The 14,478-nt window shown below is 40.6% G+C and overlaps 2 protein-coding genes across 2 annotated transcripts; both read right to left on the reverse strand.

The window, feature by feature from the left end:
* Positions 1–1,422: 1,422 nt before the first annotated feature.
* On the reverse strand, positions 1,423–4,395 carry LOC123766230 (perlucin-like protein). The gene is given in 5 exon segments (XM_045755243.2): positions 1,423–2,604; positions 3,291–3,318; positions 3,320–3,417; positions 3,547–3,732; positions 4,237–4,395. Coding segments are annotated over 5 exon segments (477 nt in total). The 5' UTR covers positions 4,280–4,395; the 3' UTR covers positions 1,423–2,482.
* Positions 4,396–7,841: 3,446 nt separating this feature from the next.
* LOC123766228 (perlucin) lies at positions 7,842–13,749 on the reverse strand. The gene is made up of 4 exons (XM_045755242.2): positions 13,563–13,749; positions 11,880–12,062; positions 9,101–9,223; positions 7,842–8,763 (listed from the first exon to the last, which is right to left on the reverse strand). The coding sequence occupies exons 1-4, from the start codon at positions 13,732–13,734 to the stop codon at positions 8,639–8,641; spliced, it is 603 nt and encodes a 200-aa protein (XP_045611198.1). The 5' UTR covers positions 13,735–13,749; the 3' UTR covers positions 7,842–8,638.
* Positions 13,750–14,478: the final 729 nt, after the last annotated feature.

Raw genomic sequence — 14,478 nt, forward strand, 5'->3', positions numbered from 1 at the left:
TTTGGGATGAATTTTCTTGTCTCAATGAACATACTTGAACTTGTACTTCACCTTGGGACGTAGCTGGAATTAGATAATAGAATGTGAGAAATGCCAGAATCAATTTATTCAGATTCAGAGTTGTAAATAATTGTAATGGATTAGTCGTAGTAGTTGAAGCTAACTGTGCACACAAATTTAAATGTAAGTATGATAAGAGAAAGGTGGATACAGTCATTGCATTAAACTACGAAATGTTCAGAAGGCGGAACTAGGAGCCTTCTGTTCTAGTTCAATTAGTTTGAACTAGAGAACTAGTTCAAACCTGCAAGCATATCTAGGCGAGTACGTTTAGGTGAGCCCTGACTTGGAGCTTTGACACGAAAAAGCAAAACAAAAAAATAAATAATAATGAGACAGTGGGTAAGGTTTACCATGAGCTATGCGGAAGGAAAGCTCTGAGCCTGCTAACAGGAGTCAGAAGTCGTCTGCTCATGTACCCATCTGTGTAAAAAAAAAAAAGCTACAAGATTTTGTGGGCAATGAGGTAGCCTACAGTGACCAGATGAAGGAACTAGACCTTGCCACGCTGGTAGAATGATAGTCGGCAGGACGAGGCTTGCGAGCTAAAGTTGGGGTCCTTCGCCACGGTGCAGAGCTACACACTCCCAGAATGATGGACCTTCATACGCTATGCTGGTCTACCAACTATTTAGTGCTGTTATAAGGACTTTAAATTATACTTAGGCGTTTAAAAAGTGTTGGATAACCATCAGAGACGAGTGATGGGAAAGGATCCACTAGTAGCCGGCTACGACGACACATGATCCACATGGCTACACATTAAAATAATTGTGCTCGACCCTACAGATGGACACTTGAGTCGACTAGAAGCAACGTTAACTTGGTCATCCGGACTCTACCAACTTAACAAGGGAAAGTGTGCGACTTTTCATGTTTGTATTAGCTTGATGTCAGGTTAATAATATTGTGTATTCCATTATGGTATACTTAATACCTTAATCAAGGCATTAAGTTTGCCTTGATGTTCATCAAGGCAAATGAGGGGGGGAGGCATCTTCGACAAGCCGCCGGCTTCCTGTCCTCGTCGAGACCACTAGAGTTAGTGGCCCTCAGGTAAATTAACCGTTTCTTTAACAGAGTACCAGTTACACTATGGGGTTTTAACCCCAAGCCATGTACGTGGTGAATTTATTACCAAATTATTTATGTTCCACAATATCTTGATAAAGATCTAAAATATTTTATTTATTCTAAATAAATTCTTTATGCTAATACGCTAGGACAGAGTACACGAGTATTGCTGCTCTTGATTATTTGTCATTACATGTTAAGCACTGAACCAGCGCCTCGCTGCATATAATCTAAATTTAAATCAGTGTTTATTGATGTAGAACCTGTCGAATGTTCTAAAATTGAAAATAATATGCATATATTTTATTTCGGTAAGGAGAAAGCTGTTCTTGTAAACTGGATTGCAGACATTCTTAAAGCTTTATGTGGACCAAGCATTAGAGTGGATTTAATGAGGTTTTTAATGTTTCATATTGATATAAAATGCAAGAAAATTAAAAATACAATAATTATGCTTTCTGATTACATTTTGTGTGTGTGGATAGGCAGGCAGGAAGGTTATTCGGTAGACAAAATATTGAAGTTCTTGCGAGGCAGGATCATTTGGGGTTTACGGCTCATGCTCGGTGATGATATGGAAAATTGTTTTTTCCATATCAGAATTATATATAATACCGAGAATTATATAAAATATATAAATGTAGTATTTTGCCTTGTAAATTGATATAATTATGATCTTTATATTGTATATTATTTAATACAGAAAAAACGAAGATCACTGGGCTAACAACACTGCAACCAGGCATGACAGGGCGGATCTCATCGAAACCTTTAAAATAATGAACCATTTGGAGGGTGTCTATCCGATCAATTTCTTCAAGGAGCAACGGGTTCAAGCTTAACAAACCACATTGTTGGACAGAAAACAGGAGATGTTTTTTTCACCCATAGGGTTGTAAACCCGTGGAACCGCCTACCCGCCTAAGCCGTAAACGCCAAAAACTGCTGGGTTTTAAAATTCTGGTGGAAACGATCATCAGGGCAAATAGGGGGGACCTTTGACAAGCTGCCGGCTTCCTGTCTTCATCGGGGCCACTAGTATTAGTGGCCACTCGGGTAAATTCAGGTATATAGCGTAACTCATCCATTATACAGCCGACGGATGTTACATTGTAGTGAAGAGTATTATATTAATAGATTTTAGTAAAGATCATTACATTATATTAAAAAATATTACATAGTAGTGAAGGGCATTACAAGAGCATTCATCACATTACAGTGAAGTTTCATACTATAGTATAGGTTATTACATTATAATGAAAGGTAATGAAATTTATAATGAAAGGCGTTGCATTTCGTGGTGCTTCTCCGTACAATCAACATGGTGAGGAGCCTCGTGTCAATGACGCTACTTCATGCAGATGGGGTGGTGGCCGAGATCACAGGCGTCGTCGTTGAAGAAGTACTTCCTGTCTTCATCTAGGGCCAGACAGTTCTCTTTGGCCCCGCCAGAAGGCTCCTGCTGGTATCCTGTTATGGCAGCAAACACACACACACACACACATTATTCAAGTTCAAGTACGTATTGAGACAATAAAATACATCTCAAAGGGCTAGAGTAGCTTAGGCTATTTCTAATCTCCTCACATTATTATAAAAAAACTCGACAATGTGCTATCCTCGGTCTCCAATTATACAAATAAAAATATACAAAATGTAAATTTAGTATCTAGGGAATGATGCGAAATATATATGGTATATCAGCTGCGTGGAAATACGGTCGTGAGACTATTTTAAACGCAAATATTTTCCGCCAAAAGCTTATCCTAGTGAATTATTTCTTGCGAGTCTAATGCCGTGGAGCTTGTGAGACGGACATCAAAGAAACTGTTATATATGTTCCTTGATTTATATGATAGAATAAAGGAATTTGAAAATCTAAACGTGATTTTCAAGGACTTTCATTGTTTTAATTTAAATGCCAATGTATTTGAGACATTTTTTGTTTCATTTTTGTCATTTAACTAGTATCAAGTGCAAAGACAGAAATCGTCTCCTATCAGTTTACAATGAAATCCATTTGTGTTTATCCAAAGTACGACCCGGAATTATTTCAAGGGTACAAAGGTTGAGAAACGCTCAATCGCATCATGTGAGAAAGTGTGAGAGGGGGGAGGTAAGAAAGTGGAAAGTACTCGGGAAGAAGCAGCACCTACCGAGGACTGTGCTACGTAGAGCCCAGTACTGGAGTCCCTTTGGACACCCTGGTCTCATCCTTCGCCCAGATCCAGTCACCCTCCGCCGCCACATCAGACGCCCCCAACCAGAACGACCCGCTCAGTCCTGCCCTCCACACAAACCAACAGATTATTGAATATGTATTTTGTGTACACAGGAGCCTTTAAGAAAATTTGGAACAATATTATTTGCAATCAACATTACATGTCTCTATATGTACAAGTGCTTGCTTACCGTAGGTCTGGATGTACAGCCATATGCCCCTGTGGGTGTTGCCGTCGATAACTTTGGCCAGGTCACCCCCGTTACTCTGGCAGAAGACGCGAGCATCGTCCCACGGTAACGACATAGAAATATCGAACTTGAAACACGACCCCTCGATGTCCTCCCATCCGTCGTCACAGCCGTGGACACCTGAACCTTGAACACACAATCCAGTGCTTTCTTAAATGCTGAGAAAACTAATTATAACAATATGGATGACAAGTACCAAACAACATTTACCTTTCATCTCTGGAAAAATTTGGTAAGATAGTAAAAACAAATTGCAGCATCGTCCATAAAGAACTGTGGATACTGGCATGAGAAACTAAATGCAAATATACAAGAATGCTAATAATTTTTCATTATTGTAAAATCTGTTATATAGCTGTTTAACTTCGACGAGTTATTCAAGAGCTTCGAGTATCAATGTTACAGCAGTTTAATATTAATCCCTCGTTTTACTTTAAACAAATTTAATTGTTTAAATATTCAATAATTACGTGTAAGATAAACTTTGCTCAGTTCCTGCACAAATTTGAGACCTGGATATAATAAGTGTGACGGATTATGTTCTGGCGAATACACTGAATCTCCTAAGGGGTTTCAGGTATATTTCTCTATGCTTAAATCCCAACATAAAAAGTGCCTTCATGACCTTACCAGCAGCTAAGATGATCGCGAAAAGGTAAACCAGTCGTTTCATGTCGGTGTTCAGGTGATTATTTCCCTTATTACTGAGGGGCTTGTGTGCCTCCGTTCAGGACCTAGTGTGTCTCCTGGTGAGTGAGTGAGTGAGTGAGAGCTCCGCCAGGTGCCTCTGCTCGTTATATACCTTACTCATTGTCCTTTTATCAGCGGGAGAGGCCAGGTATTTTGCGCCTGGGACTCCCATTGACGCAGATGTTTTGGTATGTGTTTTCAGTGTTTATATATAAGCCCTGCACTATTATTCTTATTTAAAACTGCATGTAAGTGATAACACTTGGCATTCAACTCAACACACACACCTAAAGTGGATCTTATTCTGTTTGAGCACAATATAATACATAGTATTCGCCGCATGAACGCCCTGTTAGGAACCTAGGCCAACGGTTGGCCTTCCCCAGAGTGCAACCCACAACAGCTCTCTAACTGCCGGGTACGTATTTACTGCTACCTCAACAGAGGCATCAGATGTAAAGAAACGTGACTAAACGTCTTGCCCAGCCCGGGAATAGAACCCGGAGCCATTCCGTTGCGACCCGACTGTATGATTCACGATAATTGCAGTCATCACAGTTCGTTTCGGCTATAGGGGCACTTCGAATTTGAATTATATTTCCTCTGTTACAATTATCATGCATTCCATCCGTCCTGGAATATGCTTATTATAACTCGAATACGGTTTAGAGCAGTATACACTCTATATATTTTTTTATTTAATGCATAAGTTATCGTAAACAATTTGAGGCATAAATCTCATATATGAATAATTAATTATATATTTATTGATTCCGTCTCTGTGTTGGCTTTAATGCCTGTCAACCCTTAGAAGGTTATTTAGGCCTTGATACTTGCGTACTGACCAACCTGGCGATGTACTTTGGTGCTCAGTATAGTTTACAACCAACGTTAACTCTCAATACATATACACCTATAAGCGGGTACTCCGGTGTATGTATTCATTCAATGACTATTCCAGCAGCCCGTTTTCTAAACAAATACCCAGAGTCCTTTCCATGCACCCGTCAAACCCCCTGTTTACGAATGAAAAACGGTTTACACACGACTTACAACTGATGACGTCCGAACACTTCCGGAACAAGTGCTTCGCTGACGACTTTTGTTCGAACTACAGCCAGTCCTCCAAACAAAGACCCAAAAGTGATTCCATGCACCCGCCAAACCCCCTGTTTTTGAATGAAAAACAGTTTACACACGACTCACAACTGATTTCATTCGAACACTATCGGAACAATTGCTTCTCTGGCGAGTTTTGTTCGAACCACAACGCTGTAAATGCTTCACCCACATATTACAAATACAATAATCGCCAACAGAACCTAAATACCTAACCTAACCTATGCTATATATGCACAACATGCTAATATATTATAATATAAATTTATATTTGAGAACATTCCCGTTTTGAATGAACAGCATGTAAAAATTTATGAATGCATCTGTGGGGTCGACCGCTGGATGTAATGGACTTGAATCGAGGACGGGTTGATTCCAGAGAAGAGAAAAATACCAAACGACCAGCTATGGCTCTCGTGCTCTCCCTCACGCAGCCTAACATGTCCTTGGAGAAGTATTCGATGCGCACACACTCAATTGTGTCGTCAAGCTCCGTACAGTGGAACATTTCATATCTCTCGTAATGATACACCACCATCCCTCCTCTTCCCCCGGCACCACCATCACCTCGGACAGCATATCTACAGATAAGGTTGGTGAGAAAGGTAACACGTGAATCACACTTTTGACACTGATAATAAACTTTATTTTTGTATCAAAAGGTTTAATATCTGGACGTTCGTGAGCCAAGACAGTAGCAGCTGTCTGACTAACGACTTGGCCTCGTCAAAATACAGAAATGCTGAGTTTCTGCTGTTTTTCTTATATTCTAGCAAGTGTTAAAACAATCCATCTCATTTCCCAGACCTCCAGTGATACCAACCCATCTCACTTCCTGTAACTCCATCAATATTACCAACCCACCTCATTTCCCAGACCTCCATCAGTTGCCAACCAATCTCACTTCTTATATCTACACTAGAGTTACCAACCCATCTTACTTCCCAGACCTTTACCAGTGTTACCAACCCACCATCTATTTTATTTTTATTTTATTTTATTTATTTATATACAAGAAGGTACATTGGGTTTGTGAGAATACATAGCATAGTACAGTATTTACACTCTTGTAAAGTCACTAGTACGCGCAGCGTTTCGGGCAGGTCCTTAATCTAACAGATAATTTTAAGTAGGTAAATTCTATCAGAATTCTATCATCAGAAATCAGAAATTCTATCATCTGTACCAACAATAATTACCTCTGTGCTAGTATCCAATAAGTCTACGCTGCTCCACATATTGCCATGATAGGATTTGATGCTCAGTTAATTTTCCTGTGGTTGAAGTCACCTTGCACGAGGAACTTTCTTCTTGCTCCAATTGCAGTTATTGCCACTATTGTTTCTCTTTTAGGCAGTTTTGTTGTCTTTATACTATTTTTCAGGTCATGTTGGTTTATAGGAGGCTGTTTGTACCCATAACGATCATATTCTGATTCACTACATTTATCATAAAAATTATGTAGTACTGCTGTTCGGCCACCTTCATCACAGATATGTTACTTGTTACAGCTCCAGGTAAACAATTTATAAATTCAATGTATTTGAAATATCAGCACCTCTCCCCATCTTTTTGTGTTGTTTCATCTATTTTTGTATTAATTGGGGGAGCTAATATTCCATATTTCACTTGTCAGTTTCGTTTCTGTGATTGCAATAATTTGTGGCAGCTGTTCCAATATCCTTTTTTGGAGATGCCCTACTCTATTCATGATTCAGTCTGCATTGTTTGGAATTAACTTTACCCTGCTCATTACTCCTGCAGAACTGGTTTTCTGTAGCTTTATATTTTCTTGTTTTGTATCTGAGATGGGGGAGGGAGGGAGAGTACATGGTACCTGGCAGTCATTCCCTCCCGTTTCACTAGGTCATGATTGGTATCTGGCTGGAATTTAAATGGGTGTCATTGCTGTTGTCCTGAGTTCGACTCCTAGGCAGGGCGAAACGTTTAGGCACTACTCTTATACATGACGCCTCTATTCACTCAGCAGTAAATTGGTAAAAGAGAGTTAATCGACTTTTGAAGGTTGCAACTTTGGAGATGTTCTGTCGTTGGCCTTGGGGAACCTCGATAAACTCAACAAACTTCATGCCCTCGATAACGGGGAAGTGTAACGTACAGTGGTACATTACTGCCAACATTCACACAGTAATAATTCTTGTTTGTCGAATACCTAAGGACTCTTGAGTGGGTGAGGAGGAGGGGTGTTACCCGAGGACTCTGGAGTGGGGGTTACCTGTGGACTCAGGTCTTATATGCCTTATATGCCTACAATAATTCCAGTGGCACCCATGTCACCTCACCTTCACGAGGATCATGTTCACCTCCAAGATGAGACAATAGTCCCTCAATTCATTACCGTATTTACCGGCGTATAGGACGTATCTAATTTGCAAAGATATGTTATGAAAAATACAAAATTGTACTATGTTTCATCGTACATTTATTGGAATTGATCTTTACGTGGTTTTGTAGTGGAAAACATATGATTTTGTCAATTTGTCCTCCTGAAATGATAGTATTTATAGTAACTATTTGGTGGAAAGTAGCAATATGCAACCCATCCTCCTGTTTAGATAATACTTTTTGTAATACTGTGCTTCATAGTACAAACATTGGTGTAAAAGACAATTAGATAATTGAATTTGGCACTATTCACTTTATAGTGCAAAAAATAAAGCTAATAAAAAACTTATATATTCCTAGGCTTTGTATAACACATATATGTGCTATATTAGGTCTAAAATAACTAAGATACTATAAAATTAGGCCTATGGTTGCTAGGTTAGGTTCTATATGTTGCAGTTAACAAAAAAATGTTTCCATTTGACCAAATTCAATGATACAAAGTCAACTTTCTGGAGGACTATCACTACATATCGGTACTTTCCACCAAATAATTACTATAAGTACTTTTATTTTAGGAGGACGGGCTGCATTTTGTGCATGTAGATACAGTATATAATGGCTTGGTAGTGCGGCAAAAACATCCATCCTATTCACTGAAAAATACAGTAAGTATTGTATAGTTACCCCAAGGTAGTATGTAAGTTATTTATTGTATTTATTTATTTATGTAAACGTACAATGAATTATTTGTCACAGATCTTGGTGTGTAAATAATACATTCTCGCGTAGTCTCAACTCTTTCCGTACGATAATTTCTGCATCATCGTGGCCAGTAACAGCTGGTGCCGAAGCCTCGCCCTCAGGAGTGGCGAGGCTACAGCCCCTGGCAGATGGGGTAGTACCCGTTGTCGCAGTTGGCGTCGTTAAAGTAATAGTAACGGTCTTTGTCCAGCGACAGGCAGTTCTCATCGCTGCCGCCAGAAGGCTCCTGGCTCCAGCCTGGCAGAGGACGAGGTGGTTGTTATTTAACACTCTTATTGGTAAATCATTTGTTGTTGTTATGAATTTGAGACATTTGAGATGTATAGAGCAAATTTGGGTTGTAGTCTTCACTGAATAAGACTGTCGACGGGTTGGTATCAAGTCAATTGGGTGTTTAAGATTGATTTTAATTAAGGCTGACAAAATTTGAATTGCATATTTTAATAAAATATAAACAAAATACTTTATAGACAAAAAGTAAATCAAATATATAACGGAGACTTTGTTAGCAACCAGCACAAGGTGCAGATAATGTCACAATAACGTGGGCGAGAGAAGACCAGGAGACACGCACCTAAGACACTGTAGTGGAGGGCCCAGAAGGGCGTGCCCCGGGCCACCCTGCTGCCGTCAGTCCACAGCCAGTCACCCTCGTAGGCTTGGTCGGTGGCCCCCAGCCAGAAGGACCCGCCCAGGTCTGCCCACGACCACACACATCACAGACAACAATTAGTAGCGCTCCACTGGCGGTGTACACGTTGTATATAGTATACACATGACGTACAAGATTCTCATAGGAATTGATTGGGCAGACAAAGATTATTTAACTCAAGGGGCACACGCACCAGGGGATACAGATGAAAATTGAATGCCCAATTAAGTCATTTAAAGATTAAAAAGAATTTGTTTAGTGTCACAGTAGTTAACAAATGGAATGCATTAGGAAGTGATGTGGCGGAGGCTGACTCCATACACAGTTTCAAGTGTAGATATGATAGAGCCCAGAAGGCTCAGAAACCTGTACATTAGTTGATTGAGAGGTGAGAGGCGGGATCAAAGAGCCGAAGCTCAACCCCCGCAAGCACAACTAGGTAAGTACAACTAGGTGAGTAAATACACACATGGGGCCTCGCGGCTGAGTGGACAGCGTTTGGGGGTTGTAGTCCTAATGGCCCGGGTTTGATTCCCGGTGGAGGCGGAAACAAATGGGCACAGTTTCTTTCACCCTGATGCCCCTGTTCACCTGGTAGTTAGACAACTGCTACGGGCTGCTTCCAGGGAATGTGTGCGTGTGTTAGAGGGAAATATGTGTAGTAGATATAACAGAGGAAAAATAGATTGGTTAGAAAGGCAGGGTTCAAGAGTTCATAGCTAGAATCTGCAGACACAAATAGCAAATACACACACACACACACACACACACACACACACACACACACACAAAGGAACTTTTTCAGTGTCAGAGTAGTTAACGGATGGAATGCATTAGGCAGTGATGTGGTGGAGGCAGACTCCATACACAGTTTTAAATGTAGATATGATAGAGCCCAGTAGGCTCAGGAATCTGTACGCCAGTTGATTGACAGCTGAGAGGCGGGACCAAAGAGCCAAAGCTCAACCCCCGCAAGCACAAATAGGTGAGTACAAATAGGCGAGTACACACACACACACACACACACACACACACACACACACACACACACACACACACACACACACACACACACACACACACACACGAGAGTTGAACCTCGATTATGAAGAGGTGGGACCAAAAGCTATTTATCCCTACCCCGTAAGTGCTACTAATAAGCACTAACATCTCAAAATAAATAGGTAGACACACACAAACACATTTATAACTTAACAGGAAGATCTCACAAGAAATTATAAACTCTCAGATATAAAAAAAATAAAAAAAAATGTTCTCTTCATAGAGAAAACATTTAATCAAAGGAATAACCCAAAAGTTAAACAAACTACACAGTGAACTAAATCTTACAAGAATGAGAGCAAGTTAAGACTATAGGAAACCTTTCCCAAAGTCGACAGTGTGTGTGGAGAGGCTACGGACGGTCAAGTATACCGACTTTCTTAGAATAGACAGAAAATCAATTCAAAATAAGACTGAAGCTAATGTGTATGGAACGTCCACCGGCCCTGGGCCACATCAGACACTAACGAAGCAGCTCAAGTAATCAGACTGAGGAACAGATGCAGACACATTAAAAAAAAAAGTATTGTAAAGTGCATGAGGAAATATACGCTTCAAGAGAACATAGTAACAAAAGGACCTGCCGAAACAGAGAGATGAGAAGTACAGTGGTTTTCGCATTAAGACACACTGGAGAACCTGTAGGTTATCAGACACGCATAAAGGAATGCTCTTGCTGGAAATAGGAAATTACTCAAATCGACGGATAATTTTAACTCAAATCGACGGATTTGAGACAAGATAAAAATCACTTTCAATGTTAAAAGAGGAGGCTGAAGCCCTACTCTGGCCGGGCACAAAGACAGAACAAATAACCGGCAATATGGGAACATCCAGAAAGCAAGAAAACATCCAAATTAATACCATTGAAAAGGAAATAGGCTGGTAATTAAAAACCTATGTCGCTTACATGCAATATCACAAAAGGATAATATATAATAGAATAAAAACAGTCGGACATCTGAAGAGAAAGTCATTAGTTAATCAGGGCCAGTATGGGTTTAGGGACAATAAATCTTACCTCCTAAACCTGATAAAATTCTACAAGACGATGTAGATTATATAGGCCAGAAGGATAAGCAATCTACGTATTTTTTTGGCCTACCAGAAAGCCTTGGGATAGTGTCTCATACGACAGTGCACACACACACACCGCATACGATAGTGCCTCATACGACATATAAGTTGTAGTAATAGAGAAGTAGTCGAGTCCCTCTTGGTGCATCTTATTCCTAATTTATGTTAATAATATTCCAGAAGGAATACAATTAATTCTTTCTTAATGATGTTAGCAGATGATGCAAGAAATGGGGAGGATGATAACACGGAATCAAAACTGCAGAATTTACTGTGCAAACTGCAAAAATGGCTTGACAAATAGCTGCTAGAATTCAACTCTAATAAATGCTTGGGGATGGGCAGGGAAAAAGACCTTTGGATTAACATCACAAACCTTTTTCTGGAGACACAACCATTCACACTACCCCCACTCTCTTTCTCTCTTACCATCTTTCCGTCTTTTTCTCTTACTACCTTTCCTTTCAATCTCTCTCTCTCCCATTCATTCACTATGTTACCACCTCTGTTTCCGTCTCTTTCCCTGCGGTTTTTTTCTCTCCTGCCTCACTGACTCACTTACCGTAGGTCCTGATGTACTCATAGATGGCTCTCAGTGTGTTGGCAGACTTGACCTCTGCCAGGCCGCGGGAGTCGGTGAGGTTGAGGCAGAGGTCGTGAGCGGCCTCCCACGTCCCCACCTCCGACCTGAAGTAGAAGCACTCTCCGTTGATCTCGACGAAGCCAACAGAACAGCCGTTCGCTCCTGTTGGGGTGGCAGCAGGGCACTCACTTATTCAAGTTTCATCATCCAGCAGTATGGTTATTATGTGTACCTAGGCACTGCATTTATTTCTGCACTCAGCGGATAATTGCGCGGGCGGCTCGCAAGGGCAATGGAAGGGCAATGCAGGTGGTCGCACATATAAGAGTAAACACTGTGTATAGCCGAAGTTTAAAAGAAAACAGAATACAATCGTGTAACAAAAAATACGTTATCCGTCTTAATGATTTAGACTGTAACTATAACCTAATGCTTTATTATTATAATACATGAAGAGTTCTGAATAGTATTAGAGGTATCTGCTGTAATAAGTCAGTAAGCTACATTTTCCCATGGCGGTGGTATATAACCATTAACGTTACTCTGATTGATTGATTGATGAAGATTAAGGCACTCAAAAGGTGGCACGGGCATGAATAACCCGTAAGTGGTGGCCGTTTTGAGCCGTAAGTGGTGGCCGTTTTGAGCCATTACCAGTATCAAGAGCTGATACTGGAGATATGCGGAGGTGCAACTGCACCCTGCGTGACGGGAGATGTCTCCCATGAACGTTACTCGCTGGTAGCTCAGTGGTTAAAGTAGTCTGCTCATGAGAAATTGTTCCTGGGTTCGAATCTCTGGCAAAACGAGATATTTGGGCGCGTTTCCGTACATTTAATGAACCTGTTCACCTAGCAGTATTTTATATATATATAATATATATATATATATATATATATATATATATATATATATATATATATATATATATATATATATATATATATATTTCAAGTTCTTACATTCTTGTTCAGCCACTAGCACGCATAGCGTTCGGGCAAGTCCTTAATCCTAATATTCCCCGGAATACGACCCGCCAAATCGTTTAACATCAAGGTACCCATTTTACTGTTGGGTAAACAGAGGCTACAGTTAAGAATTGACGCCCAGTAAATCCTCCCCGGCCAGGATACGAACCCAGGACAAAGCGCTCGCGAAGCGCCAGTCGAGTGTCCTACCACTGCACCACGGGAACTTCTAGGTATAAATATATACCTGGAAGTTGTAGACCGTTTTCTGGGGGACAGTCAGGTGTTGATTAGGGCGAGACCTCGATAAGTCTAGCAAACTTCCCGTTCCTGACAACGTAAAACAGTGTGGCACCAACGAGAAAATTCGGGTGCTATATGATATATGATAACAGTCTCCGTGGTGTAGTGGTAAGACACTCGCCTGGCATTCCGCGAGCGCTTTGTCATGGGTTCGTATCCTGGTCGGGGAGGATTTACTGGGCGCAAATCCTTAACTGCAGCCTCTGTTTAACGCAACAGTAACTCGGTTGGTAACAACGATTCTTCGCGGCGGGGATCGTATTCCAGGGACCTGCCCGAAACGCTACGCGTATTAGTGGCTGTACAAGAATGTAACAACTCTTGTATATATCTCAATATATATATATATATATATATATATATATATATATATATATGTTCAGCGACGCACCTGTGAGGAGAGCGACCACAACCAGGGCTGTCGTCGGGAGCAGGGGAAGCATCGTGTCTGCTGGTCGAGGAGGAGATATGAGGCCTCCCCCGCACACCCTTAATATAACAGTCTGGCAGGAGTAACTGGTTTCCCACGGGGGCGGCCATGAAGCTTGCTTATCACCTCTCATCACTGATTGAACTTCAACTATTTAAGGCATAACTAACGTACTTGTGCCTGAGGCTAAACACAGGTACAACAAAATAATCAATGAAGGTATCAGAGTGTGTTCTATGGATCCCATCTCTTACTGGTCTTCGAATGGAAGACAGAAATGATAAGTTAGATAAGGTATGTGCTCTGAAAGAGGGAATTAATTACTACCTTGGATTACCTTTGAACAGCAGCTGAGGGCAGTAATTTTCGAAAACTGCAACAAAATTAAGTCGACCTGGATCATCCAATAAAGTCAGCAGACTTCTACAGGCGTTATATTGCCAGGTTTAGACTCGGCTACGAGTACCTTTGGGAGTTTACATCATTTGCTAAAGCAAATCTGACCAAATGTAAACTGCCAGCAGAACTGTTCGCATACCTTACGTTACTATGCAATTTAAAGGAAAAAATCGTAGAATTTAGAGATACAGTAATTCTGTCACAAGATTTAAAAAATGTGTATATTTCATTAAAAATTATATACTGGTACTTCCAGATATCTTAGATAAAAATCCCAAGTTTGCTTACCGTAGTACCGTAGGTAGTGCATACATGGGGTTTTAAAGAACGAAGAACAATATTAGTGATTGTACTTTGAAGCTTCATCTCTTATGATCCCATCCCTGCCCTTGTGTGGCCGTGCACAATAGAAAGTTGGATTTTCAAATTCGTAAGTTGAATCATGTATACTGTACTGTCTAATGTAGTTGATTGTAAC

Source organism: Procambarus clarkii, chromosome 9 (genome assembly GCF_040958095.1).
Source record: "Procambarus clarkii isolate CNS0578487 chromosome 9, FALCON_Pclarkii_2.0, whole genome shotgun sequence".
Taxonomy (NCBI): domain Eukaryota; kingdom Metazoa; phylum Arthropoda; class Malacostraca; order Decapoda; family Cambaridae; genus Procambarus; species Procambarus clarkii.